Source organism: Penicillium psychrofluorescens (assembly GCF_964197705.1).
Source record: "Penicillium psychrofluorescens genome assembly, chromosome: 1".
Lineage (NCBI taxonomy): Eukaryota > Fungi > Ascomycota > Eurotiomycetes > Eurotiales > Aspergillaceae > Penicillium > Penicillium psychrofluorescens.
The window spans coordinates 4,898,704-4,924,892 of record NC_133439.1 but is presented as its reverse complement, the minus strand read 5'-3'; the positions used below and the strand labels follow the sequence as shown (position 1 = coordinate 4,924,892).

Sequence of the window (26,189 nt, the reverse complement as noted above, 5' to 3'; positions counted from 1 at the left end):
TAGTGTTGATATATATATGGAATTAGTTCAATCAGTGATCCCTGGTACCTAGTATACATCCCAAGCTAGGAAAGAATTCTCAGTATAGGAACTAAATCCTATACGTGCATATGCAGTGGTATTATCACTTCCACGGATACAGAACCAGTCAACCTCGAAAAATGCAGCTGTCAGGAAATCCAGTATTAGGGCCAGTTGTGTCACGTGCCGGCTTCCGCCAGGCACAAGCGCTTGACCCGATTGGGCAGGCTTGTGTCGTCATCCATCGAGACACTTGCCGTCGGCCGACGCTTGGATTTAGTCGTACACACCCCGACTGTCTGGTGAGACGTCCAGATGTCGTCCCGCGCCATTCGGAAGCTGCAGAAACTGCGCGAGCAAGAGCAGCTGGAACAAGCGCAACAAGATGAGTCAAGCGACGATGAGCCCGCACGCCCCGCGAAGCCCAAGTTTAACGCATTCGATCTGCTGAACGCCGGCAACGAAGAAGATGGAGCCGAATCAGAAGAGGATATACGGGAAGCGACCACCTCCGAGCCAGTCGAGCCGGAGTCTACCCCGGTCAAGAGCAAGACTGCCAACAAGAAAAGGAAGAAGAAAAAGAAGGCGGCTAAAGCTGCGGTTCCCGATGATGAGACTCTTGCAAATTCCGACGATACCCAACTGGATGAAATTGACAAGGCGCTGAAAGAGCTGGCGACGGGCGACCAACCGGCAATCGGTGTCGGTGCGACTGCTAGCATTGAGACAGACTCTCCCGACGCTTCGTTCCCGAAAACCACCGCCGCATTGCTTTCTGTCGAGCCCAAATACTTGAACGCGACGAACGAGATGCGCAGGCTATTCGGAAATGTCGTGCTGGAGAATTTTGATCAGCCTGCCGACTCAGGAACGGGCCGTCGGCGGGATCGCAATCGCGAGACGGTTGATCTCGGCCGCGCATTGACTGGAAGATACAGCCCGGCGAGTCGGGGGCAGAGCTTGGCTGGAGTGACACTGCGTCGGAATGTCCTGATGCAAGGCAGGGATGAATGGCCGCGGGCCCCCAGTGGAGGTTTGGGCATGGAGGTTGTTGAGAAGCTGCCTTTTGGAGATACCGTCTATCGCATTGTTCACAATGCCGCCTATCAAGATGTACAGAGGCAGTTTGACCTCTGTGTTGAGTCGATGGACCCGCAGAGGTTGATTCAGCACCTCCAGTACAACCCTTACCACATCTCAACCCTCCTCCAAGTCTCTGAGGTCGCCAAACACCAGGGCGACCATGCTGTATCTGCCGACCTGCTGGAAAGAGCACTATTTAATATTGGACGGTCTGCTCACTCGTCATTCGGGAATCGTCTCAAGGAAGGCCAAGCGAGACTTGACTTTTTGCACGGCGAGAACCGGGAGCTTTGGCTTGTTGGCTGGAGATATATGGCCAACCTCGGCATGAAGGGCACTTGGCGGACCGCCTATGAGTGGGCGAAACTCCTGCTCAGCTTGAATGACACCGATCCCTACTGCATCAGGCTGTTGATTGACCATCTTGCTCTCCGGGGCCGGGAATATGCTCAATTTGTGGAGCTGTGCACGCAGACACGGTTCAGTCGCGACTGGGCCGATCTCTTGAATATCCAATGTTCCCTGGTTATGGCCTACCTACGATTAAACAGGCCCCAAGAGTGTCGTCAACAGCTACAGATGGCCATGTCCCGCTACCCGTGGGTGTTTAATCGGCTAGCGCAAGAGCTAGACCTCCAGCACATCCCCAAGCAGATATGGGGCAAGATGCCCCCGACTGACTCCCATGAACTGTTTATGGAGCTTTATATCTCTCGTGCAAAGGATCTATGGAACACCCCAGAGGCCGTGTCTCTGATCATGGAAGTTGCCGACAGTCTCTCGGGCGAGGCGGAGCCCATTGAACCACCAGCAATTACTCTGGACATTGCCCGCCATGTGGTCTTGTCTGATATTCCCAAAGTTACTACTCATCTTCCGAACCACTTTGTGTCGGGCCGTCTCTCTGCTTCTGACCCTCTACCTCCGCACGAATCTGAGGCTTTCCGCCAGCAATCTGACCCGACGCCCTCTTATATCTCGCGGATCCCAGAAGGCGGACGGCCACAGTGGCTGCGCAACCTGCTGGACCAAATGAACAACGGCGCTATCCACTTCCCCCGATTCGCCGAGGATGGCGATGAGAATGATGAGGATGATGTCCCTGAAACGGACGAACCCCACCGACCAGGGCACGCACAGGATGAACAAGCTCTCGAGCCGTGGCTCTTACAAGACGGCCTCGAGTCACTGCAAATGTTCCTGCACCAGTACGGCGTCGATCGGGGCAACTGGGGGGATGTAGTGGATTTTTCTCCGCTGTCAGAGTATCTGGAGGGGTTGCTCAATATTCAGCCGGAGGCGTCGCGACAGCAGTTACTGCATGGACCCATCAAGGAGGTGATCGGAGAGTTTGCGGTGAACATGCTTGAAGACGAGCTGACCATGATGCTGGAAGAAACCGATGACGGGGAGGAATGAGAGCTTTACATACTGAAGAAGTAAACAATCCAAAATAAACATGGCCTGCATGACTGCAATGCAGATACCCGTAGCTCTTTCCTATTCGGGCAGGTAGTACCACCATCCGCTGAGTCATCGTGGCAGCTCAGCCCGAATCAGTTTTCTTCTTCTTATCTTTCGCAACACAGGCCATCTCTCTCTCTCACTGTGTCAAGCTGCTGGCAACTTTTGGGGCACATGGGCACTGCCTCGTTCGCATCCATCGTCTCAACACCCGCCGCGGGAGCCTGCCATAGCACATCTCGCGCGCCATTTTCTACCCGTCCTTAATCTCTGCAGCCACCATGGCCGTTGCGCAGATTCTAAGCCGTGCAGTGTCGGACCACTCGGTGGCTCTCACACCGCGCGAGGCTGCATCGGGTCTTTTGGGCTCGATTTCTATGACCTGTTGGCTTTTCTTGTTGGTATGACGGCTCCTATCTCCGCAAATCTTCAATTGGTTTTCCGGGGAAGCACCCGGGCGGGAAGCACAACGTTTCCGAATGATAGCACGCAAGAAACTGATTCTTTCTTCACGCAGGTTCCCCAACTAATTGAGAACTACCGCAACGGCAATGCCGAAGCGATCTCCCTCCTCTTCGTCTTCGTCTGGTTCATCGGCGACGTGACAAACCTGGCCGGTGGTCTTTTGGCGGGCCTGGTGCCCGTCATCGTCGCTATCGCCGTATACTTTTGTCTCGCAGACGGTGTTCTCATCGCGCAATGCCTGTACTATAAGGCTCGCAATTCCCGCCGCGAGGCGCTCCACCGCCGCCGGCGCTCGTCATCAGGCACCCCGGACCCGACTACCCCGCTGTTAGGCAGGCGGTTGAGTGATGGTTTTGTGTCTCCGAACTCGCGGCGCCGGTCGTCCGGTTCGCTGCGCGGTCACGCCGGTGCTGGCCGGCGCGAGAGCCAGGTGGAAGATACACTGGCGAAGATTGTGGAGGAGAGTGACTATGGGCGCAAGGCTTGGGCTAAGAACTTCATCAGTGTTCTTGGTATCTTCGTCGTTGGTGCCGCGGGCTGGACGATTGCCTGGCGGACGGGCATGTGGAAGCCGGCTGTTCAAGAGAGTGGCCATGATGTAGAGAAAGCTGCTAGTGGCCAGGTGTTGGGCTACATCAGTGCGGTGTGCTATCTAGGGTGAGTACTTTGACCATTTTGATGTATGGTTCTAACCTTTGTGCAGAGCGAGATTGCCTCAAATCTATAAGAACTATTGCGACAAGTCTTGTGAAGGTGATGCCCGCATTTCAATCTAGATGAGAAACCAATTTCTGACTTTCTGCCAGGTCTATCGCTGCTATTTTTCATTCTCTCCCTTTTGGGCAATTTGACCTACGGAGCGGGGGTATGATCCAATCTTTCTCCCTCTTTTCTCGCAGTAACTGACCTTTACGATAGATTCTGTGCCACTCCACGGAACAGGAGTATGTCATCACCAATATCCCGTGGCTTATTGGATCACTGGGCACGATGGTTGAGGATGTGGTCATCTTCGCCCAGTTCCGAATCTACGCTACGCAGGAACCTCAAGCTCCCTCTGCAAGTTCATAACCTCTATCTATATATACTGCAGCTATGCCGTCTCAAAAGTTTTTGCCGATTTTCTGGATATCATTTGCATGGGATTTGGGGGTTGTTCAAGCATGGCGTTTATTATAGTTACCTACGTTTAGCTTCGATGTACATTACGATCATCAATGCAACTGTGTTCCGGTGACCATCAGTTGTCTACTCGATAACAATAAACTACGCAGCCCAAGTTCAGAATCGCAAACGACATTCGTTGGTTCATGGTCGCATGAGAAGACATGGCGTGAAGACCGGGAAAGTAAAGCTAACTGGGCCATCGGGGAGCATCAAGAAAAACACAAGTTCATACATCTACCCGCCAGAGCCGGCGAAACATAACATGAAACATGTTGATCCAGCCAGCCCTGAAAGAAATCGAGAGTTGTGCCCAACATAATTTTTCTTCCATTCCCCTATAATCCAGGAAAAAGCAACATAGGTCCGGAGTCGCAGCGGCATCCGAGCGAGAGTCTACCCTCCGCAACAAGACGGAAAAAGCACACACCCCGCACCCAGTCCCCATTGAATGTCCCTGTCCGTATGAATTCTTTTGCTAATTTTCAATGCTTTTTCTTCCCCCGAGTTCTAGGAGTTCGTAGCGGGGTTCGCGGAGTATCGAGTACAAGAGGAAAATCGTCGAGGTAGCCAGCTTGTGGAGGAAAGCATGGCAGTGGGGGAAAAGAGGCGAGAGACGAAAAAAGAGGAAAACGAGTTCAATTTCGGAATATGGTAGACGCTTAGTCGAACAGACCGAAGCCCATGTCCTCGTCGGACTCCTCCTTCTCTGTAGTGGGGGTTAGTATTTGCTGCAAGTGGGGTGGTTTTCCTCAGAACGACTTACCCTCCTCCTTCTCCTCCTTCTTCTCCTCGGCGGCGGCGTCACCACCAGCGGCGGCGGCAGCACCGGCCGGGGCAGCAGGGCCACCGGAGCCGACGTTGGTCAGGAGCTCCTTGATGTCCTTACCCTCGAGGGCCTGAAGAGAAAATGATCGTTAGTCCCTGCTTTTTTTTTTTTGTGTGCCGCGTCGCGAAACCGAAGATACCGGCTAGGGCTGTGAGAATGGCTCAGTATTTACCTTGGCGAAGATGGAGGGCCAGATGGGCTCGACTTCCTGGATCTGGGCGGCGTCCAGAAGAGTCTGGAGCTTGTCGGCCTGTAGATGCAAAAAAAGACATCGGTCAGTCGGCAATTCAAGAATGAGATGGGTGAACGGTATTTCCTGGTGCGCAGTGTTCCATCCCTGCGACGTCCTTGCGACACTCGCTCGGAGAAGGTATGGCCTGCGGTTTCCACCATGGATGCACCGATCACGAAATGGGGGTACGTACAGTGACCTCGACGCCGTCATCGGCGAGGATGAGGGCTGCGTAGGAGCAGGCGAGCTCAGCGGTGGTAGACATGTTTGTCGACGGAGAGAGGTTGTCTGACCGGGTTGGGTTGGTGAAAGAGTTGGGGATGGGAAGAAGAAGAAGAGAGTCCACGCCTACCCGAACCGGCCAAACGCGGTGTGTGGGAAAAAAGCCCTCGCTTAGATGGTCTTAGTCATCGTGCGTTTCCATCGGGATTAGCGTGGATTGGGTCAGGCTAAGCCGGAAACGGACTGCTTAGCTAATAATTCGGTATCTCGATTATCTCCAACAAACTAGTAGCTACTAGATCCGTTCCGTGGAACTGACATCACTTCTTGTGCGGGAACGATCTCATATTACCCTGACCATCCACTTGCACACCCCTGCTAAATTTTGGAACATTCTTCTGATTCCCTTGGACCACCCCCCCGACCGCTGCGACTACTTCTCCCGCTCGCTCCGGCTATGGAGAGCCCCGCCGTGCCCGTCCCGCTGGATCCGCGAGAACAGCCTATCCTCGAACGACTGCTCCGGACTCGCGATTCTCTCCTGCTCATTAAGCAGGACAAATCCTCCTATATCAAGTCTCGCGATGTACTTCCTCTCTACGAAGAAGTGATTGGAGAGGTTGAGACGCTCAATACTGCCCGCAAAGAGTTGGACCGCCGCTTGGTACACAACCGACGTGAGTAGTGATCTGGGTGCGCGATAGACCTGGACTATACTAACAGGTGATCGGTTTCAGTGGACTATGTCTTGGATGACTGCTTCCAGCTGATCTCCTTGCTTTTTTTGACTGTTGGACGGAATAACGAAGCCCCCGCAGTGTACGCTGGTTGCCCTTCCCCCCACTTTTGCAATACTGACTGGCAATTATATGATAGGTACTCGTCGGCCACTACTGTTCAGGTATGGTTGAGTTGCTCCTGAATTGGTCATAACAATCTAACTCTGCTTAGCGCCTGCTGGATCATCTCGAAGAGGCTGGGTTTTATAGCTCGAAAGACCTGGATTCAATCACCAAGACTCTTAGTTCGATGCGAGACACGTTGACCCGTGGCCGCAACACATACTCCCCTGCTCTTCTCACCCTCCTAGAGAGCCGACTCGAGCAATGCCAGCTCGCGCTGAACAAACTGCAGAAAGGGCTGAACGCCTTGGCTCCCGAATTGGTGCAAACACATGAGACACTTGTTTCCATTCTGCGGTCAACTTCTGCCGTGAACACTCGCTCAAAGTTCTCGGCGACGGAAGTAAATGGCCTGCGGGAGCAGCTGAAGAAAATAGAAGGCACAATGAAAGATGGGAATTTCGTGGATGCCCAGGGGAACGTTCTCGCTGGGCAGGAGGATCTCAAGTCGTTGATTCATCGGTGTTACCGGTGGACAGAAATTGTGCTGGAACGGGAGGGCAAAATCGAAGAACGATTCCGAGACCAGTATGATCGGTTGCTGGAGATCCGGAATCAGCTCGACCGCCTGTCAGTGACTCAAGCATGGTCGCTGCGTGAGACGGACCTGTTTGGATTCCAGCGGAAACTCGACCGAATTGACGAGGCGCGGGTGAATGGGAACTTTGTCGATGCCGAAGGGCAACCGGCTGACCTTCATGCTCAGCGGGTATGGCTACCATCAAACATTGCTGGTTTTGAAGCTAATTTAATGATCTAGACGTTACTGTATCTCATTCGACGGAGCTATGCATACATATATGCCCTCCTGATCTCATCAGAGCCCGTGTCTGAGGCTTTGCTACCCGTCTACAACCAGCTGCAGACTCTCCGGAGATGTCTGATTGAAGTCCAGGAATCCGGAGGCGTCTCTAATTCCCGTGAACTGTACCCTTATAGCATGAAGGTATGTCTGTTAAGTTACAAATTATTGGGACAAGACTAATTGGCCCAGCTTAACTCAATCGACAACATGCGCGTCGATGGAAAGTTCTACGTTGGCCCCGACATCCCGGAGGGACAGGGCAGCGTCAACGCCCTGCTCGCCGAATGCTACGACTTGGTCTGGGACCTGCGAGCTGCCGTGGCCGATGAGGAAGATAAAGAATCTTAAGGTGAAGGTCTTTTGGTGAGATTTTCATGTCTCATTTCTTTCTATTTGATGGCCACCTATGGAATATTCTCGACATACAGTAATTGCAATCGTATGTTCAGTTCTTGTCTAATGATCCTTTGCCTTTTGTCTTGAACTTCACGTCATGAAAGGCGTTTTTCCTTCTGTTTTTTTTTTGGTATGGGGCCTAAGAGCAGTTGCCTTCTTTGTGCTCTTTACAACAGCTAAGTATGGTACCCAAGTAGTTAATTTCCATGAGACGGCATGATGGAGCAAATTACTTTCATGAGACTGGACAAAATGGTAAGTAGCAATGTTTCCAGCCGCAAAGGGTCTTGTTGAAGTAATGTACATTCCAAGCGGTGGATAAAGGCCCGAGCATTTCTCAGGACTCCCATGCGAAGAAATAGTTCAGCAAAAACCGGTTGGCGTACTTGGAAAGCGTTTTTGGATCGAACTTGATAGGAAACATCTCCAAGTCCTTCATTGTATCACTTTCAGCATCTCCATTATTGGACTTGATACAGCAGCCACACGCCGTAGTGCAATGGCCCCGATTGCGTTCTCGGTCTGTATACCAAGGCCTTTCGCAGCATCCACAGTCTCTTCCACAACAACCCCCTCGTCTCGCACAATCCTGCTTCAACCAGTCAGCGAGATACCATCTAGGGTTCTTGTCTCGTGTATTGATCGCTCGCTTCAAAGGACCATCGACAGAATCAAGGTCGTTGGATAGGACCCAAAGTTTCCACTGCAGAGCCAGGTATCTCTTATTTAGATGTTTCAATTCCTTCTCGTAGGCTTTGAGCTGTTTTGCTTCTGGAACCTCCTCGTCAGATGATAGGGGCGAATGATCTGACTTCTGGAGACTGTCCACTTTACCCTGGACGTATATTTCCCGTTGAACAACCCACCGACATTCAAAGCTCGTCTCAAAATTGGCCTGGCAACTTTCCCACATCTTGCGCCCGGTTTGACAGTATAGTACATAGCGCCAATATTGGGCCAATTTGGTGGATTTTAATTTGTCTTCCATGAATTTAGACTTTACACCCAACCCTTTCATGTGTCTAGAGGCTAGCCGCATGAGATCGAATTTCTCGTCCATAGTAAAGGTGTCTGACAAGAGAACTTGGAGGAGCTTTTCAGCGTCGCCATTGTTTTCAAAATACTCTGTCCAATGCTCCAGTGGCCGCCTTTCTAGAGCTGTGATTGAGTTGGGAGAGGCGGAAGAGGTGGAGGAGATAGAGGATCTGGAATTAGACTGGCCCATCTTTCCAGGATAACCAGTCGGATGGAATACAAGTCGGACTTGTGGTGGTTGATGCTATCACATCAACTTTTCTAAGGTGTAACTCAAGAAAATCAGTAATAAGGGAGGTGCATCGGTTATGTCAAATGTGACTGCATTGCACCATGATAGAAGTGTCGGAATGTCATCATTCATTTTAGACGGAATTAATGTTGTCCAGATAAAGTCTAATGACGTGCGGATTCGGGCAGGGTCTTTTCTTCTTCTCGGAACCATGGCCGTAGGAAGCTCTGAAGACTAAACGGTCAATATGTTATGCCGCTAAGTTGATATATCCACATATGTCAGCTCTTTTGCGGTGGTCTCTCTAGAAATTGTAGGATCTGGTCAAAGCCCTCTGGCTCCTTGATCCAATGCCCATCTCCCTCCGCCCCGGTGAATTCGTTCCACTCAACATGAAGCAGAGCTTTCCGCAGAACCCGTGATGCCTGTCGGCCCAGTTCCACGGATACCCAGTCGTCGTCTGTGCCATGGCTCAAGAACACCGGGGTTGACATAACTGATGTATCTGGTGGTTGACTTGGCTGCGGCGCTTTGTGAAAAAGTGTATCAAAAAAGAAGCCGGATAATAGACGCTGCATCTGAGGGCTGCCAACACCATCAGAAAGGTCGGATTTTTGGACCAAATCTCCCAACTGCTGCGCGTATGGAAACCAGCCGCAAAACCCCAACACACCTCCCAGCGGTCCCTGGATGCGCCCTGTCGCTACTGCGCCGAGGAATGTCCATATGGTGGTAGCCATCCCCTGGCTAATGCCTCCGATGTAGACATGAGTGTGTTTTCCGCCGAGGAGAGCTATTTCGTTCTCCAGGATATCCAGGATGTATGTAGCGGACTCTTTGATTCCGTCTGCTTGTAATTCTTGTTTTTCTTGTATGTCGCCCAACGAATAGGCGTCAAACCAAGTACACATTTCTTCTTGGAAAGTCGTGCTCCATCGATCTCCAGCAGTTGGGAAGACCCATCGCCAGCCGGGGAGACAGGCAGTCAGGTTTTTCTCCCTGGATGTTGTCGATGAGAAGAGCTCTTCGGCGAACTCGGGGCCATCACTGCCGCGGCCGTGCAGCAGGATAGCTGTGTGGGTGTGGTTAGCCTCCGGGTGGTGAATGTGAAGTTGAGGATGCTCCATCTTGAAAGTCTTAACTGCATAAATGAATTCAAAAAAAAAAGGCAGGTTTTGTTTTTGTGCTGACGATGTATTCAAAATTACAGCCTCTTTCCCCACAAACACATACCATACCGTAATTTTTGAGATCCGGTACCGGCGCCAGGGCCAATCAGCGCGGAGGCAAATCACGAATAATTGCAATTCCGCAGAAAAGAAATCCACTTCACCTTCAACTCCCTCCGTTGACTTCGATCTACTCCAGGTGTTGACACAATGGTGAGCCAGCTAGTTTGGCAGCGGGCCTCTGCCGCTCGCGGGGTGAGTCTGATCTATCTCTGATACAAGAAAAAGAAGAAAAGGGCAGTGGAATTGACTCTCTTCTAGCTGGCACGCTTGTCTCCGCAACGACTCTGCGTCCGTGGCCTGGCCACTGAGACCTCTTCCTCGCGCATGCCACCCTACCCCAAGATCGTCCGGAACCTTGAACAAGTCCGCAAAGTCCTAGGCTCGGAGCGTGCCCTCACCCTCGCCGAGAAGATCCTCTACGCCCATCTGGATAACGCAGAGGAATCCTTGTTGTCCGGCACCAACAATGGCCGCGATATCCGAGGCAAGGCCAATTTGAAACTCAAGCCGGATCGTGTGGCTATGCAGGATGCCTCAGCGCAAATGGCCCTGCTGCAGTTCATGTCCTGTGGTCTGCCCTCAACGGCTGTGCCCGCCAGTATCCACTGCGACCATATGATTGTTGGCGAGCGCGGCGCGGATACCGACTTGCCGGCATCGATCAAGGGGAACAGCGAGGTGTTTGACTTTTTGGAGAGTGCTGCAAAGCGTTACGGTATTGAGTTCTGGCCTCCGGGTGCGGGTATTATTCACCAGAGCGTGTTGGAGAACTACGCTGCTCCGGGATTGATGATGCTCGGTACTGACAGCCACACCCCTAACGGAGGTGGTCTGGGCGCTATTGCAATTGGTGTGGGTGGTGCCGATGCAGTTGATGCGCTTGTGGATGCTCCATGGGAACTGAAGGCCCCCAAGGTCCTGGGTGTCCGTCTCGAGGGCCAGCTGAGCGGTTGGGCATCTCCCAAGGACATCATCTTGCACTTGGCCGGCAAGCTGACCGTTCGTGGCGGTACTGGATTTGTCATTGAGTATCACGGTCCCGGTGTGGACACCCTCAGCTGCACGGGTATGGCCACTTGTTGCAACATGGGTGCCGAGGTGGGCGCCACCACTTCGATCTTCCCCTTCTCGCAGAGCATGGTGCCGTATCTTCAGGCAACTCACCGCGGGCATGTTGCGCAGGCCGCAGCGGAGATTGCAGCTGCTGGCCCGCAGAGCCTGCTGCGGGCCGATACGAAGGCCGAGTACGACCAGCTTATCACAATTAACCTGTCGGAACTGGAGCCGCATATCAACGGCCCGTTCACGCCGGACCTGTCCGTGCCGCTTTCGAAGTTTGCCGATACGGTGCGCGAGAAGAAGTGGCCCGAGACTTTTGGTGCTGGTCTGATTGGCAGCTGTACCAACTCCTCGTACGAGGACATGACTCGCGCAGAGGATCTGGTCAAGCAGGCTTCGGCGGCGGGCCTGAAGCCCAAGGCCGACTTCTTCATCACTCCTGGTAGCGAGCAGATTCGGGCTACACTTGATCGTGACCAGACCCTTAGCACGTTCTCTGAGGCCGGTGGCACAGTTCTAGCGAACGCATGTGGACCCTGCATTGGTCAGTGGAAGCGCACAGATGGCGTGTCCAAGGGCGAGGACAATGCGATCTTCACCTCGTACAACCGCAACTTCCCCGGTCGTAACGATGGCAACCGTCACACCATGAACTTCCTGGCGTCTCCCGAAGTTGTCACCGCTCTCTCCTACTCCGGCAGCACGACCTTCAACCCCATGATTGACTCAATCACCACTTCAAGCGGCGAGTCCTTCAAATTCCAGCCACCAAAGGGCTTCGATCTGCCAAGTGCCGGCTTCGAGGCGGGCAACCCGGACTTCCAGCCTACCGCCGCGGTGCCCGACGCCAGCTGCGAGGTGGTTGTCTCACCGACTTCGGACCGCCTGGCGCTCCTGGAGCCATTCGCGCCTTTCCCGGAGGGTGACCTGTCTGGTCTTCAGGTGCTGTACAAGGTCAAGGGTCAGTGCACGACAGACACGATCTCCGCTGCAGGCCCCTGGCTCAAGTACAAGGGCCACCTGCCCAACATCTCTGCGAACACGCTGATCGGCGCCGTGAATGCCGCGACTGGCGAGACGAATGTCGCATACGACGAGGCTGGATCACCACACGGGATCCCCGAATTGGCCAGTCAGTGGAAGGATCGCGGTATCGAATGGCTGGTCGTCGCCGAGGACAACTACGGTGAGGGTTCTGCGCGTGAGCACGCCGCTCTGCAGCCCCGCTACCTCGGCGGCCGAGTTATCGTCTCGAAGAGCTTCGCCCGCATCCACGAGACGAACCTCAAGAAGCAAGGTGTCGTGCCTTTGACTTTTTCCAACCGTGAGGATTATGATCGTATCGATGCTTGTGACCGTGTCGATACCGTTGGTCTCTACGATGTCCTCAAGGCTGGTGGTCAGGGTGAGGTCCAGCTCCGCGTTACCAAGCACAAGACTGGCGAGTCGTTTATGGTACCTGTCAACCACACCCTCAGCAACACCCAGTGTGGGTTTGTCCTCGCAGGTAGTGCGTTGAACCTTCTGGCTAAGAAGGCTGGCTCTCAGTAAGCCATCTAAAAATAGGAGTTGATTGTGTTGAGGGAGCGGGTGCTATGCGTTGCAATCTTGTATCTTTCTGGATCCTAGATTTGTTTTTGATTCGTACTAGTCAGCTAGATGATATCCAATGTAAGTATGTATTCTACATTTTATTGTAGTGACACGCCCTTCCGGCGACATCTGGTTTGAGTGTCATTCTTTGTATCAGCGGGATCCCCACAGCGGATTGTACCGCCCAGAAAAAATTCCTTCGACTGACATTCAAATAGCCATTGCGGACCCATATATCAATTTTTACTCTTCCCACATACAATGCAGTCGTCTATAACTGCTGACGGGCTCAAGAAGCCCTGGATCGAAACGCCCCTGGTCGAGTCGGCGACGTTATCTCGGCAGGCAGGATGGTGAGCTACCCCCCCACATCCGCCGCATTCGAGGACAAGAAGGAAGCAGTACATTGCCAGTAGAAGAACATGACTGACCCGACTTTCGACTGCACAGTCGAGTCTTTCTCAAACTTGAACTTCTCCAACCCTCGGGCTCTTTCAAATCACGGTACGTCTGAAAAGAGCCTCAATCTCCAGTTCCAACTCCAACCCCACACCGCGCTCCTCTATCCTCTGAGCTTTATATACTGACCAAACTGCAGCGGAATTGGCAACTTCATTCTCAAATCCTTGACCTCCCCAGCAAACGCCAACAAAAAGGTCCACTTCTACATCTCCTCCGGCGGCAATGCCGGGCTCGCAGCCGTCCACGCCGCCCGCGACCTCAGCTGCGCATGCACAGTCATCGTACCGCACAGTACCAAGGCATTTATGATATCCAAGCTGCGCGCTGCCGGAGCAGAGGACGTGATCCAGCATGGAGCGAGTTGGTTCGAGGCTGATACGTTCCTACGAGAGAACTACACCAACCACCAGGAGGCGCAGGCAGACTCTGTTAATGTCTACGTGCCGCCGTTTGATGACCCGCTAGTCTGGGAGGGTGCGGCGACTATGGTTACGGAGATGGCGAAGCAACTACCAGAGACGACTGGGAATGAGTTCCCTGCCGATGCAATTGTTTGCAGTGTTGGTGGAGGTGGGTTGTTTAATGGTGTCGTTAGTGGATTGGACCAGTATTGTGCCCGTCGAAGTGAAGCAAAACCCGTTCGTGTCCTGGCTGTTGAAACTGCAGGCGCGGACTCGCTGGCTCATTCTTTGCGTTCTGGGGAATTGTCGTCGCTCAAGGCCATTACTTCGCAGGCTACTTCTCTCGGTGCGCTGCGCGTTGCACCACAGACATTTGAGAATGCGCGCTCGCCGCCTTCTGGTGTCGAGGTGTCCAGCGTGGTTGGCTCGGATGAGGAGGCTGCGAAGGGTATCTTGCGACTGGCTGATGAGATGCGATTGCAGGTGGAGCTGGCCTGTGGAATCTCTGTGGAGGTTGCGGTTGGTGGCCGGTTGAAAGAGGTGATTCCAGACTTGACGCCTGAAAGTCGGGTCGTGGTTGTTGTTTGTGGCGGGAGCAATGTGTCGGCGGAGATGATTGCGGACTATAGACGCAAGATCCAGGGGGGATGGGATTGATGGCGACTTGGTAAGCATCACACTAGGTAATTTTCACACAATCTTAGACTGGACTGAGTTCATGGCATCGTTGCATTCCCACGCATACACGCAATCTCACACATTATTGTACTACAAGGATCTCGGATCTATGAGTTCTCTGGAGCATATCAAAGCCCCTTCATCATGATCAATAGCCTTCAAATACCGTCAAATGCCATCCGATGCCATCAAACGCCGACGGTGCACAGCAAGATCAAGGTGAAGATGAAAAGAGACATGATCCTCGTATATCCTCTTTTCGAGAACGGAGTCTCCGGAGTTTAAGTCCGAACCTGTCGGTAGACCCGAGGCTTTGTTAGTTTTCGGCACGGATAGAAAAGGCTTGCAGAAATGTTCTATCCAATGAGGGACAGGCAGTATCGCCCGTCTTGACGCCAGAACTTAGACGAATGTTACAGTCTAATAGAGAAATGATCGCTTATTTAAGTTTTAGCCCTCGTCAGGAACATCAGGAAGATCCAGGCACATTGGCCCCCATAACTCTCACTTGAAGGATTTCCCGTCTATACCATACTGATAATAATGTCCCTAAAAGTATTCAATTGCCAGACATGTCATCTGTTCACGCTCTGTAGATGGTAGAACTTTCATTCAGGAGAACCCTTGAAACAGATTGTACATCAGATTAATTGGTGTCAATAACCGCCGGCTCACTGAAGTTCTAGAACAAAGTGCTTGCAGAGGGTCCACACCAGTATTTGACTAGCGAATTAACTGAATTGTGACAATGAAACCAAAGGCATTATCATTCTGTCTCTTCGTATCTCTTCTGTACGAAATTATTTATAGTAAACTGAGAAGAGGCGAATTCTGCCTCGTACATACCATGACGAACGCTAAGGGGCCGGGGGCCAGGCGCCCTAGGGGCTGTTAGTGAGCTGTTGGGGCCAATAGTATGCCGAGACAGTACATTCCATCTGTTTGGCGCCTGGTCTTCAGGAACCTGACGATCCGTTTCATCTTAGAAAACGGCCCCTTCTGGATCTTCAATCGCCGATGGTGATGGCGCGTCTCAGCCTTAGCATGTGTGGGTTGTCTATGAAAGAAGCTGCCTACCCCTTGACAGGCTTTTAATATTCCAGGCATTATTTCTAGGTCTTTTCTGAACTAGGTCCTGCTTCTCTCAATACGTATATCTTCTTCTCAAAATGTTCTCCAACACTCAATTCGCACTGTGCGCCGTTGCGGCTGCCCTCCTGGCATCGTCTGTCCAAGCAGTGCCCACCCCATTGCACAAGGGGGCATCTACAAAAATGCACGAACGCCGGGATGCCATCGCCTCAGTGTGTACCCAGAATAACATTATTAATACGGCTGATTTCATTCTATACAACAATCTCTGGGGTAAAGCTGATGCTACCTCCGGATCTCAATGCACGCATCTGGACTTCAGCAACCTCAATTCGATCTCGTGGCAGACAAATTGGACCTGGGAAGGTGCCGCTGACGTGAAGAGCTACTCCAATGCCGTGCTTAACATTCCTGCCACCCAATTGAGCTCGATTACTAGTCTTGAGTCGACCTGGAGCTGGAAGTAAGTGTCTAGCAAGCAATATGAGTCTGAGAGAGACTAGACTAGGTGCTGACATTTGATACACAGTTATACCGGAAACTCTCTCCTCGCAGATGTCTCATACGACGCCTTCTTGTACTCGGAAGCTACCACGACTGGCGCGCACGACTACGAGATCATGATCTGGCTGAGTGCTCTTGGTGGCGCCGAGCCTATTGGATATGGCTCTTCGGTTACCTCAGTGGTTATTGGTGATTATACCTGGGATCTGTACGAAGGTACGAATACCGAGGGTTCCAACACCTGGACTGTCTTTAGCTTTGTGGCACCGACCGAGATCAAGAATTTCTCGGGGGATATCAATGACTTTTTCACCTATCTCGTTGACAACAACGGCGTGTCGTCGAGTGAATATCTTCAGACTATTGGGGCTGGCACGGAGGCATTCTCTGGTTCCAATGCGTGGTTTACTGTTTCACCTTATACTATCAGTCTCAACTAGGGACTACGATGAACGAAAAGATTTGAGATTTAGCAACCACTTCGGGTGTATGGAATAGATGAATTAAAAAGAATTTGAAAATAAAAGCCCGGATATTTAGATGCAGGAATCAATCTATAAATACTGTGAAGAGTTACGCTACCGGCCCAAGATTGTTGTTAAAGACTTCATTCATCATCATAGCATAAAACCATCCTATAGAAAATTTGGCCAAGTCTAAGTGCATGCTTGGAGATGCTATCCTCGAAGTAGTAAAACGTCACGCTCGCAGAAAAGACCCCGACTGGAGAACTTCTTTCACCCAGCGAAGCCCTACAAACAAACACCCCCGGCACTTATCATCATCAGTCACTATCGCTGGCACTGCCCTCGCCCTCATCTTCGACCGCGTCCTCGCGCATCCCCTCGGCGAGGATGTATTCCGCCTGCGCGAGCGCAGACTTAATCTCGGTGTTATCGAAGACCAGCTCGGCGGGTTTCTGGCCATGCTTATTCCGCACGCGCGGGTCACACCCGGCCTCGCACATCATCTTGACCATCTCCGTGCCCAATTCCTTGTCCTTGTCGTTGGCGTAGCGTACTGCGAGGTGGAGAGGGGTGTCCTTGTCCATGCGGGTGAGGGGGTCGCACTCGAAGAATTGGATGTCGAAGAGGGCGTCCATCACGTCGTCTGGATTGCAGCCTGCGGTCAGACGGGTACACACCCCCAATGGGATAGGGAAACGGGGACGGGGGGCAAGAAACACGTACAGCTTCCGTACAAGCTGCAGATGTGCAGCGCGTGGTTCCCCAGTGCGTCTGTCACCCCGTTGAAGAATTCGGCTACCTCCTCGTTGCTCTTGCTGTCCATGTCGCTCAGCACTTGCTCGATCAGATGCGGCTGGTCCCGACGGCAAGCCTCGACGACCAGCTCTCGTGGGGATGCGCCCTGGATAACAGGACCTTGTTGTCAACGACTGACTGCGCGAAATTTGGGTTGAGGATACTCACCTCGTCGTCTGTCATTGTGATGTCCGGTTGTTTCGGGGCTTAGAAAATGCTGTTGCGGGCCCAGCTGGGGGTCTATGGTGTACAGTAGAAGCAGGCAAACGTATGAGAATCAGCGTCCGAGTCCCGTCGCCAATCCCCGATATGTACAAGCTGGGAAGAGACCGTGTTTGGGGCCGATCACCCCGGGGTCCTGGCAGATCACGTGGACGGTCCCGCCGCCTATTGCAGTTTACCCGCGCGCCTAGATCTTTTGCTCTTTGCTCTTGTACGCACTCTCGGCGCTCAGACAGCCATGCCGCTGCTCTGTAGGTGTTTTGTCCTCGGACCAGAAGAACCTCACTAACCCCATTCTCTAGTCTGCCCCAACTGCAGCAATGTGCTGACCATCTCCCGCACCGAGACGAGCTCACACCCGATGGGCGTCAACCGTTTCGAATGCCGCGCCTGTCCCTACGAGGAGATCCTGGAGAAAAAATGGTTCGAGGAGACCAAGATGAAGCAGAAGGAGGTGGAGGCGGTGTTTGGTGGTGCGGAGGAGTTTGCCAACGCGGACAGCACGCCCAGTGAGTATTTCCCTGGCGGGGCAATGTGATCCAGTCTGACAGAATCGTCTCCCAGCTCAATGCCCAGCCGAGAACTGCGAGGGCGACCGTGCGTATTTCATCCAGGTGCAGATTCGGAGTGCAGATGAGCCGATGACTACGTTTCTGAGGGTGCGTGGAACTCCTTGCTTCGCGTTAAAAACTAGTTTCTGATAACAGACAGTGCACGACCTGCGGCGCCCAGTGGAGAGAGAATTGATTTACGAGAGGGACCGACCGAGCGCGTGGAATGGATGGAATGGAATGGCATAACAATGGCGTTGGATTGATCATTTGCTGTGTACTCGAGATACCCTATATACAACGAAGTGGTCGACGTCACGGCGGCCACCATTTTTCCTTGCTGTAATCCTCCGATCGTCCACATATTACTAGGCGGGCGGGATTTTAGTTGGTCCAACCGCGGATCTTGGACGTGCTATTCTTATCCGGGTGTAAAAACATAACTAGCCCGTGTGGAGCGATGATTAGCCCGAAAACTCTTCACCTCCTTTTGCCCACCAATGCCCCGCGGAGGGGCAGTCCAGGGTAGTATGCTCGCACACAATCGTACATCGTAGCAACCATGATTGTGACTGAGAAAGAGGGAGTCATGAGATTAAATGTAGTCGGAGTAATTGGAAGATAGTTATGTCCACCATTGAATAAATAATGATCAGCCCAACCTGCGTTGCTGCCCAGAGTGGGATGGGAAAAAAATTCGCAGTGGAGACGTAGGAGCCACAGAACCAGAAGTGGCGGTACTTCTGTTAGTATGGCGTCTGCCATACTGGGGGAAGTACACAGCCCACCATGCAGATTCTGCTGCTGCCCCACCAGTCAGCCAATCAGGTGACCACAGCCCTCGCTTGCCCCTCCATATAAACCAAACTCTCCCTCGCCTTCCCACAAAATTTTCCCTTCTTTCCCTGTCCGCTTCAGTACGTATATCTCCCCCCCCCCCCCTTTCCTTTTTCCTTTCCATCCTCTCTCTCCTCCTTCATCCATCTGACTTTGGCCTCAGCACCTCTACGCGTCTTGCCGTAGTCTCTGAGCAATTTTTTCTGAACTCTTTCTAGTATCTTCCAAAGAACTACAAGGATTCATCTCCTCCAACCGTCACAATGGGGTATGTGGCCATCATCGTCCTTTCATCATCGACTCATCGCTGACCCTCATCCAGTAAGGAAGCCAAGGCTCACATCAACATCGTCGTTATCGGCCACGTCGATTCCGGCAAGTCGACCACCACTGGTAAGCCCTACCCCTCTTGTCCCGCCATCCACACCAAGAAAAAAAAATTCTAACTTTCCGCCCCGAACAGGTCACTTGATCTACAAGTGCGGTGGTATTGACAGCCGTACTATCGAGAAGTTCGAGAAGGTATGTGTTTATCCCGATCATGTCAGCGAGAGCAAGATACTAACTGCCCACACAGGAAGCCGCTGAGCTCGGCAAGGGTTCCTTCAAGTATGCCTGGGTTCTTGACAAGCTGAAGGCTGAGCGTGAGCGTGGTATCACCATCGATATCGCTCTCTGGAAGTTCGGCACTGCCAAGTACGAGGTCACCGTCATTGGTAAGTGCTTTACCCCTCATTGCCGGGAAGAGAAGAACATCCTTGCTAACCAAGTCTTGCAGACGCCCCCGGTCACCGTGATTTCATCAAGAACATGATCACTGGTACCTCGCAGGCCGACTGCGCTATCCTCATCATTGCCTCCGGCACTGGTGAGTTCGAGGCTGGTATCTCCAAGGATGGCCAGACTCGTGAGCACGCTCTGCTTGCCTTCACCCTCGGTGTCCGCCAGCTCATCGTCGCTCTGAACAAGATGGACACCTGCAAGTGGTCCGAGGACCGCTACAACGAGATTGTCAAGGAGACCTCCAACTTCATCAAGAAGGTCGGCTACAACCCCAAGACCGTTCCCTTCGTGCCCATCTCCGGCTTCAACGGCGACAACATGCTCGAGCCCTCCACCAACTGCCCCTGGTACAAGGGTTGGGAGAAGGAGGTCAAGGGTAACAAGGTCACCGGTAAGACCCTGTTCGAGGCTATCGACGCCATCGAGCCCCCGGTCCGCCCCTCCAACAAGCCCCTCCGTCTGCCCCTCCAGGATGTCTACAAGATCTCCGGTATTGGCACGGTTCCCGTCGGCCGTGTTGAGACTGGTGTCATCTCCCCCGGCATGGTCGTGACCTTCGCCCCCGCTGCCGTCACCACTGAAGTCAAGTCCGTCGAGATGCACCACCAGCAGCTCAAGGAGGGTCTCCCCGGTGACAACGTCGGCTTCAACGTCAAGAACGTCTCCGTCAAGGAGGTTCGCCGTGGTAACGTTGCCGGTGACTCCAAGAACGACCCCCCCGCCGGTTGCGCCTCGTTCAACGCCCAGGTCATTGTCCTGAACCACCCCGGTCAGGTCGGCGCTGGTTACGCTCCCGTTCTGGACTGCCACACTGCCCACATTGCTTGCAAGTTCTCCGAGCTCCTCGAGAAGATCGACCGCCGTACCGGTAAGTCGATTGAGAACACTCCCAAGTTCATCAAGTCCGGCGATGCTGCCATCGTCAAGATGGTTCCCTCCAAGCCCATGTGCGTTGAGGCTTTCACCGACTACCCCCCTCTGGGCCGTTTCGCCGTCCGTGACATGCGCCAGACCGTTGCCGTCGGTGTCATCAAGAGCGTCGAGAAGTCCGCTGGCGGTGCCGGTAAGGTCACCAAGGCCGCCCAGAAGGCCGGCAAGAAATAAATGATTTGCGGATGATTCTTTTCTTTTTGCAAGAGATGCCGTGATGATTTTTTTTTCTCCAAAAACGCTGCAGGATGGAGCTAGACTTTGCTGTGTAGTTAGCTACATACAGATTCGTGTCTTCGATTTTTTTCTTTTTTTTTTCTTGTAGCACTGTATAATGTCTTGCAATGTAGTCAGGTGGATCAACTGCCTTTAGCCCTCAATTCTGTGTGTGTGTCGTGTGTGCTCTGGCGAAGTGTTCCTCGCTCCCACACAGCGCCATTCAGCCGAAAAAAAATCGTCTCCCACCACCACCGTGTGTTCCCGTACAGTAAAAAAAAAAGCGCATGAGAATACATATCAGAGTCGGCGAAAGTGCTAATCATAACAAATAGATGTCCCCCTTACACCCCCAAAAAAACTCCTCGTAAATAATCCGAGATATATTCTTCTCTTGAACGTTCCGAAAATGACTGAATACAGTAGTTTTCGAAATCAGCTAGCTATACCGCCACACTCTTGCTACTTCATTGCTGAAAAATAACTCCGCAATTTAATGGCTGTGGAGGGAGATCTGATTGACATCTTCCATGACATCTGCTTTGTCGCTCGCAACAAGTGGAAAAATTTCAAGCTGATCCATGCTTCGCTTTGGATCTTCCTCATCCGGCTCCTCCCCGCTGCGAAGACTCTGTCTCTACTAACTCATATTGGCCGAGACGAATTCAAGATTTGTTCTAGAATATTGATATCCAATCTCGGCTTTTTCAAGTAACTAGCATTTGAGAGCGGCTTAGTGACTGGCTTTGTATCATATCACTGATGAAATGTAGCTGGCACGGGGGTGGTCTCGGTGTACAACTTGGAAGATTCGACAATCTCATATCCAATTACTCGTGGTCCTAGGTATTCCTGAGGTCGCTGGGGGCTGTAGAACTCCGGAGTATACTTCTATTTGGGTATAACCTCACACTCGAAGGCACTAACTGATAGATGGAGAACAGTGAAATTGAGAATGTATATTCATATCCAAGTGGTATCAAACAGCAATACATGGCCTCTTCCAATGCGATTGTTCTCAAAGCCAGACAGGAGAGAAGGTTAATCACTGTCATCCTCATCCTCCGACTCGTCTTGTTCACTCGAAGACTCTTCTCTCGCCTCCGTAGTAGCACGTCTCGACGACCTCCTCGACTGGCTCTTCCTCCTTGCATCCTCCACACCATGTCCAGGCTCATCTCCCGTCCCACAAGCCACAGCACCACCATCCAGCGCACCCTCTTCCTCAGCAGGATCCCTCCCCAGGCCCACAACACCCAGACTCCTCTTCAACCGATTCTCAAACTCCTCATTCTCCTCGATCTCCCACTGCGCCAGCTCCCTATCACCATCGCCACCATCCCGTCCATAGACCCGCTTCACCATCCCCGCAACACCACTCGCCCCAACCTCGACTTTCCCGCGTGGCCCAACCATATACTCGACCACCTCCTCGCCGCCGTCCATCTCGCGCGTGCGAACGAGGTACCCCTCGCGACACAGCCGTTGGAGCAGCTTATCCGTTTTGTCGATGGGCGTGTAGGTATCTGCGTTTGTGCGCGCGAGATACCGGTCGAGTTTTGCCTCGGCGAGCGAGCCGCCGTTTAGCGAGATCACGCCGATGATGAAGCTGTATAAGGCAGTGTAGGTGCTTTCGGTTGCAGAGGAGGGCGCGCGTGTGGGGGTGAGGATTTTGGGGGTGCGGTACTTTTGCGGGAGGGTCGTGGTTAGCATCCAGGATTTGTTCGTTGAGGATGGTTTGTCGGTTTTCTGCGCGGCTGTTCATGTCATGCAGTGTTAGTGCTGCCATAGCTGGACGGTATCTCGCATGGACAAGCAAGCACGGAGACGGAGAAACGGCAGGAAGAGAACCTCGCCACTTCCAAAAGAAAGACTCACCCCGTCGCTGTGTAATAGTTACTTTCTCCCTAGCTGGCAACTCGCTCATCTCCATGCCAAAATGCTGCCTCAGCTCGCGCTGCGCCAGCTCAAACACAGTCTTGAACTGCCGCGCCCCCTGCTCGCCCAGGACCTTGGCGCTGATGTCGCTCCGTCGGAGAGGCAGGCGCGCGTACTCGCTCGCCAGCGCTAGCCGCACCATCTTCTTCACCATTGTGTCTGTGCTGGACGGTGCACTGCTGCCATCTTCGCTGTCGGAGGCGCCCGAGGGCGCCGCGGAGGAGGAGCTGCGCTGGCGGCGGGCGTCGTTGCCGGCCCCTGGGTGATCGGACTGGGGATCTATTAGGGACTTGTGTTATGGGAAGTGAAGAGGATGGATCTACCTTTCTTTTGCGGACGAGGGGCATGGTTGTAGTTGTGGTGGTGGTGGTGGAGCGAGAGAGTTAGGTTGGACGCGACGCGATCGCTGATTTACGTGTGGTCCGTGCGAGCGTTATCTTCCCGTCCAAGTATAGAGGGGAGTCCAGTCCTACTACGGCGTAGATCTTCAAAAGATTATTCATTCAAAGCAATCATCAGACATTATTTTCTCTAAGCTAAGCAATCCCAATCTAACCAAGTGAGAAAAATCACTTGGTCTTCTCATTGACGACGGCCTTCCCCTCCTCCTTCTTCGTCTGCAACCACGAGCTCACCCACGCCAGCGACTCCTGCGAGAGCACCAGGCTCGTAGTGACAACCGCCTTTCCGGATGCAACAACCCCATCCCCACCACATTTCTTGTACTCGTCGCCATACAGATCGAAGACATGGTGCTTGACATCACCAGCCAGCCGGGCCGGGAACGAGGCCCGGTCGATCAGCGAGCCGCGCAGGGCCTCGGTGTCCTCCTTGAGGAAGGGGAAGCGGATTTCGATCTGGTCCAGGCTGCGGTCGCCCAGGGCATCGGCGCGGGCGAGGTAGGGCGCTAGGTAGCTGTAGGGGGTGGATAGATAAGGCAGCACGGGCTTGGCGAAGTGGTTGTAGCCCTGGTCGGCGAATTCGAGGGATCTGGCACCGTAGGGATTGTGTTTGAAGGTTGTGATGGAGTCATTGACAATGGGGTAGGAGGTGAGGTGCTGGAGATTGTTAGTTTGTTGCAATCGAAAAAAAAAAGATGGCGAGCGGGGGCTTACGGAGAGGAAGTGCGAGTGGACGGTCTCGCCGTTGACGGTGGGTTTGGACATTATGATGATGAGGATGGAGGATTGATGGTGATGAGTAGGAGCAGGAAAGGAAGAAGAAGAGGAGAGAGAGAAGAAGAAGAAGAGAGAGAGGGAATGGACGGTAGAAGAATAATAGGTCGAGAGGGCCAAAGATAAGCAAGGATAGATACAAAATACCTGTTCCCATGTGAAGGCGCCACGCCATCCGACATGTGATAGCTACTCTGTGTCGGAGCCTAGAACCCGGGCACGATGGCGGGCATGCATGTTTGACTCGGAGCTAACTGATATTATGGCTTCACTTATCCTTCCCGTGTGACTGGTGCGCCGCTTGATTCGTGGAGGCCCGGGCGGGCGTTCCCTGCCGAGCCTAGCAGCATCATCATCGTAGTATTATTCTTAGGTCGCGTAAACGGTGCAAGCACATGCAGACGCACAGTCTGACAGGGTAGTGGAAGGGCCAGGGAAAATTCTTAGCTAGGGGAAAGCAGTGGTTGGTCGATCCCGTGCTGTGGCGGAGGATGCCTCTAGACGACTGCAGATCATGTATCATCATTGAGCGCCCGTTGGTTTTAGAGTTCCGAATATACGTAGGGTGAAAATTCAATGCCAATGGCGCCACTCGATCGCGATCACGAAATACTGCACACCACTAAGACCTGCCTAGACAGTCAATTCCTGGGCGTTTGATCATTACTCTTCTGTTCGATTAGACTTCAACTTTTACTGCGGGATTGCGGCGCAGACATCTCCGTGCTCGGCGGTGGCGGATCCTACAATGTACGCAGCTGAGCTTCGCACTTCCATTTCCCTCGGCGAGACTGAAGGCAAATTCTTTGGATCGGGAGTGACAAGCTGGTTTCACATGCTCCCGTGGAATTTTGGCAATGGGTGCATAAGAGGTAGATCCGATCGGGAGAGGGTTGCGTTCACATGGCCGTACAGATGACACAATACTCGGAAAGGCAGGAGTAGAGCAGCATCAACTTACATGTAGGGATGGGCAGATGGGGGTACGCAGCATACAGAAGGAGGGTATAGGTCGTCAACTCTCGGACTACAGCCATTTGACCAGCCTCCCCATTGACCTATTGCGAATCATGAATTGATTTTAAATTTTCCATTTCATTCAGACGGACGCCCGGTCAGGCGTGACGCCCCTCGTAAAAACTGGATGCTTCATCGATACATTCCCGATTCTGTTTCCAGCCATGGTATATGCCATCCATCATCCCATGCTCGCGGGATGGTGAGCTCGATACTTTTTTCCGCTCCTCGCCTTGCCTCGCGTCATACCGTGCGCGCTCGAATCGACAGAACATTTAGAAACCTATTTCTCCATTAGTCGAGTGTGATAACGAAGGGGAAAGTGATGGGACATACGGAGAGGAGTGAAGAACCAACGGTTCTTGCCGCTGGTGTACCGGTCCTCCAGGGCCTTCTTGACGGTCTTCTTGGAGTCCTCACGCTGCGACACCTCCTTGAAGGTGTCGGTGTTGACGGCACCCTTCAGACCCTCCAGCTCGAGGGTGTAGCGAGTGGGCATCAGGTGGTTGTAGTTGACGACCTTGATGAACGGCTTGATGCGGCTGCGGCGGTCGACCAGCTTCTTCCCCATGCGGCGGGTCACCTTCTGGGGGTAACGCTCGATACCGGCGACGATGGCATAGGGGAAGGGGTGGGCCTTGGAGCCAGTGTCGTTGGGCTGGACAATGACGACCTGCACAAAAAATTCCTGTCAGCACCGTCTGTCTTTTCTTTTCTGTCTTCCATTATGTCTCCCGTCGTTGCTTGTGCATCCCACAAAATTCCCAGGCTCTTCTCTTTTCTCTTTGTGTGTCGTCCAACGGGGGCATCATTCGAAGGGGGGGATAGAGGCGTTGCTTTCGTACCTTCTTGCCGGCGTAACGGCCACGGGTGATGATGGCCACACGGCCCACTTTCATGACTGTCGCAGCAGAGTCAGTATAAGGATATCAGTGACAGAGAGGCAACAAGGAATACGAACACTTCATTGTGAAAGTCCCGGTGGAGGATTGGCGGGTGGTTGTCGAAGTTGCGGGAACAAGAGACCGAAGCGAAGTCGGTTTTTTGTGGTGGTGGACCAGGTTTGTGTGCCTGCTGTTTATTGGCTGGCTTACCGATTCCACGCTAGTCCGTTTGCAGCCAGTTGTGCCGGCCAGTTGATCCGCCGCTCACCGCCCCGTTCTGCCGTTGTTTACCCGTTGCCAGGGGCAGCGCGGGTGTGTATGGTCTGTGTCTACTCCATGAGCTAACTACCACACTTCTTCCATCCCCACTGGTTCCGGCTGATCACCTTCATCTCTACCTCTCCCCATCCTCATTATTCACGGTGATTGTTTTTGTTTCTCTCCCTTCTAGCGATATCCTATCAACCTTGATATGCCGTGACGACCTCACTGTTTGACTCGCG

The 26,189-nt window shown here is 52.8% G+C and overlaps 14 protein-coding genes across 14 annotated transcripts; 8 read left to right on the top strand and 6 right to left on the bottom strand.

Annotated features, from left to right (window-relative positions):
* Window positions 1-336: 336 nt before the first annotated feature.
* PFLUO_LOCUS1866 (uncharacterized protein) lies at window positions 337-2,523 on the top strand (the record flags this gene model as incomplete). The annotated part of the gene is made up of 1 exon (XM_073778948.1): window positions 337-2,523. The coding sequence occupies one exon, from the start codon at window positions 337-339 to the stop codon at window positions 2,521-2,523; it is 2,187 nt and encodes a 728-aa protein (XP_073635952.1).
* Window positions 2,524-2,971: 448 nt separating this feature from the next.
* Window positions 2,972-4,104, top strand: PFLUO_LOCUS1865 (uncharacterized protein; the record flags this gene model as incomplete). The annotated part of the gene is made up of 2 exons (XM_073778947.1): window positions 2,972-3,676; window positions 3,952-4,104. The coding sequence occupies 2 exons, from the start codon at window positions 2,972-2,974 to the stop codon at window positions 4,102-4,104; spliced, it is 858 nt and encodes a 285-aa protein (XP_073635951.1).
* A 755-nt stretch (window positions 4,105-4,859) lies between these two features.
* Window positions 4,860-5,523, bottom strand: PFLUO_LOCUS1864 (60s acidic ribosomal protein P2; the record flags this gene model as incomplete). Its single annotated transcript, XM_073778946.1, has 4 exons — window positions 4,860-4,906; window positions 4,964-5,096; window positions 5,199-5,276; window positions 5,452-5,523. The coding sequence occupies 4 exons, from the start codon at window positions 5,521-5,523 to the stop codon at window positions 4,860-4,862; spliced, it is 330 nt and encodes a 109-aa protein (XP_073635950.1).
* A 414-nt stretch (window positions 5,524-5,937) lies between these two features.
* PFLUO_LOCUS1863 (uncharacterized protein) lies at window positions 5,938-7,535 on the top strand (the record flags this gene model as incomplete). The annotated part of the gene is made up of 6 exons (XM_073778945.1): window positions 5,938-6,157; window positions 6,218-6,299; window positions 6,357-6,381; window positions 6,432-7,091; window positions 7,143-7,328; window positions 7,377-7,535. The coding sequence occupies 6 exons, from the start codon at window positions 5,938-5,940 to the stop codon at window positions 7,533-7,535; spliced, it is 1,332 nt and encodes a 443-aa protein (XP_073635949.1).
* Window positions 7,536-9,131: 1,596 nt separating this feature from the next.
* Window positions 9,132-9,977, bottom strand: PFLUO_LOCUS1862 (uncharacterized protein; the record flags this gene model as incomplete). Its single annotated transcript, XM_073778943.1, has 1 exon — window positions 9,132-9,977. The coding sequence occupies one exon, from the start codon at window positions 9,975-9,977 to the stop codon at window positions 9,132-9,134; it is 846 nt and encodes a 281-aa protein (XP_073635948.1).
* Window positions 9,978-10,229: 252 nt separating this feature from the next.
* Window positions 10,230-12,692, top strand: PFLUO_LOCUS1861 (aconitate hydratase; the record flags this gene model as incomplete). The annotated part of the gene is made up of 2 exons (XM_073778942.1): window positions 10,230-10,274; window positions 10,341-12,692. The coding sequence occupies 2 exons, from the start codon at window positions 10,230-10,232 to the stop codon at window positions 12,690-12,692; spliced, it is 2,397 nt and encodes a 798-aa protein (XP_073635947.1).
* A 303-nt stretch (window positions 12,693-12,995) lies between these two features.
* On the top strand, window positions 12,996-14,254 carry PFLUO_LOCUS1860 (catabolic L-serine/threonine dehydratase; the record flags this gene model as incomplete). Its single annotated transcript, XM_073778941.1, has 3 exons — window positions 12,996-13,087; window positions 13,185-13,238; window positions 13,333-14,254. The coding sequence occupies 3 exons, from the start codon at window positions 12,996-12,998 to the stop codon at window positions 14,252-14,254; spliced, it is 1,068 nt and encodes a 355-aa protein (XP_073635946.1).
* A 1,190-nt stretch (window positions 14,255-15,444) lies between these two features.
* On the top strand, window positions 15,445-16,311 carry PFLUO_LOCUS1859 (uncharacterized protein; the record flags this gene model as incomplete). The annotated part of the gene is made up of 2 exons (XM_073778940.1): window positions 15,445-15,830; window positions 15,897-16,311. 2 exons carry the CDS (start codon window positions 15,445-15,447, stop codon window positions 16,309-16,311), a joined length of 801 nt encoding a protein of 266 aa, XP_073635945.1.
* A 344-nt stretch (window positions 16,312-16,655) lies between these two features.
* Window positions 16,656-17,316, bottom strand: PFLUO_LOCUS1858 (uncharacterized protein; the record flags this gene model as incomplete). The annotated part of the gene is made up of 3 exons (XM_073778939.1): window positions 16,656-16,993; window positions 17,062-17,239; window positions 17,302-17,316. 3 exons carry the CDS (start codon window positions 17,314-17,316, stop codon window positions 16,656-16,658), a joined length of 531 nt encoding a protein of 176 aa, XP_073635944.1.
* A 277-nt stretch (window positions 17,317-17,593) lies between these two features.
* On the top strand, window positions 17,594-17,893 carry PFLUO_LOCUS1857 (RNA polymerase III C11 subunit; the record flags this gene model as incomplete). Its single annotated transcript, XM_073778938.1, has 2 exons — window positions 17,594-17,606; window positions 17,658-17,893. 2 exons carry the CDS (start codon window positions 17,594-17,596, stop codon window positions 17,891-17,893), a joined length of 249 nt encoding a protein of 82 aa, XP_073635943.1.
* Window positions 17,894-19,006: 1,113 nt separating this feature from the next.
* PFLUO_LOCUS1856 (translation elongation factor EF-1 alpha) lies at window positions 19,007-20,630 on the top strand (the record flags this gene model as incomplete). The annotated part of the gene is made up of 5 exons (XM_073778937.1): window positions 19,007-19,011; window positions 19,066-19,136; window positions 19,207-19,265; window positions 19,321-19,459; window positions 19,522-20,630. The coding sequence occupies 5 exons, from the start codon at window positions 19,007-19,009 to the stop codon at window positions 20,628-20,630; spliced, it is 1,383 nt and encodes a 460-aa protein (XP_073635942.1).
* Window positions 20,631-21,713: 1,083 nt separating this feature from the next.
* PFLUO_LOCUS1855 (uncharacterized protein) lies at window positions 21,714-22,957 on the bottom strand (the record flags this gene model as incomplete). Its single annotated transcript, XM_073778936.1, has 3 exons — window positions 21,714-22,429; window positions 22,551-22,881; window positions 22,934-22,957. The coding sequence occupies 3 exons, from the start codon at window positions 22,955-22,957 to the stop codon at window positions 21,714-21,716; spliced, it is 1,071 nt and encodes a 356-aa protein (XP_073635941.1).
* A 222-nt stretch (window positions 22,958-23,179) lies between these two features.
* Window positions 23,180-23,776, bottom strand: PFLUO_LOCUS1854 (uncharacterized protein; the record flags this gene model as incomplete). The annotated part of the gene is made up of 2 exons (XM_073778935.1): window positions 23,180-23,668; window positions 23,726-23,776. The coding sequence occupies 2 exons, from the start codon at window positions 23,774-23,776 to the stop codon at window positions 23,180-23,182; spliced, it is 540 nt and encodes a 179-aa protein (XP_073635940.1).
* A 1,301-nt stretch (window positions 23,777-25,077) lies between these two features.
* Window positions 25,078-25,770, bottom strand: PFLUO_LOCUS1853 (60S ribosomal protein L27B; the record flags this gene model as incomplete). The annotated part of the gene is made up of 4 exons (XM_073778934.1): window positions 25,078-25,085; window positions 25,139-25,475; window positions 25,648-25,703; window positions 25,764-25,770. The coding sequence occupies 4 exons, from the start codon at window positions 25,768-25,770 to the stop codon at window positions 25,078-25,080; spliced, it is 408 nt and encodes a 135-aa protein (XP_073635939.1).
* Between the last annotated feature and the right edge of the window lie 419 nt (window positions 25,771-26,189).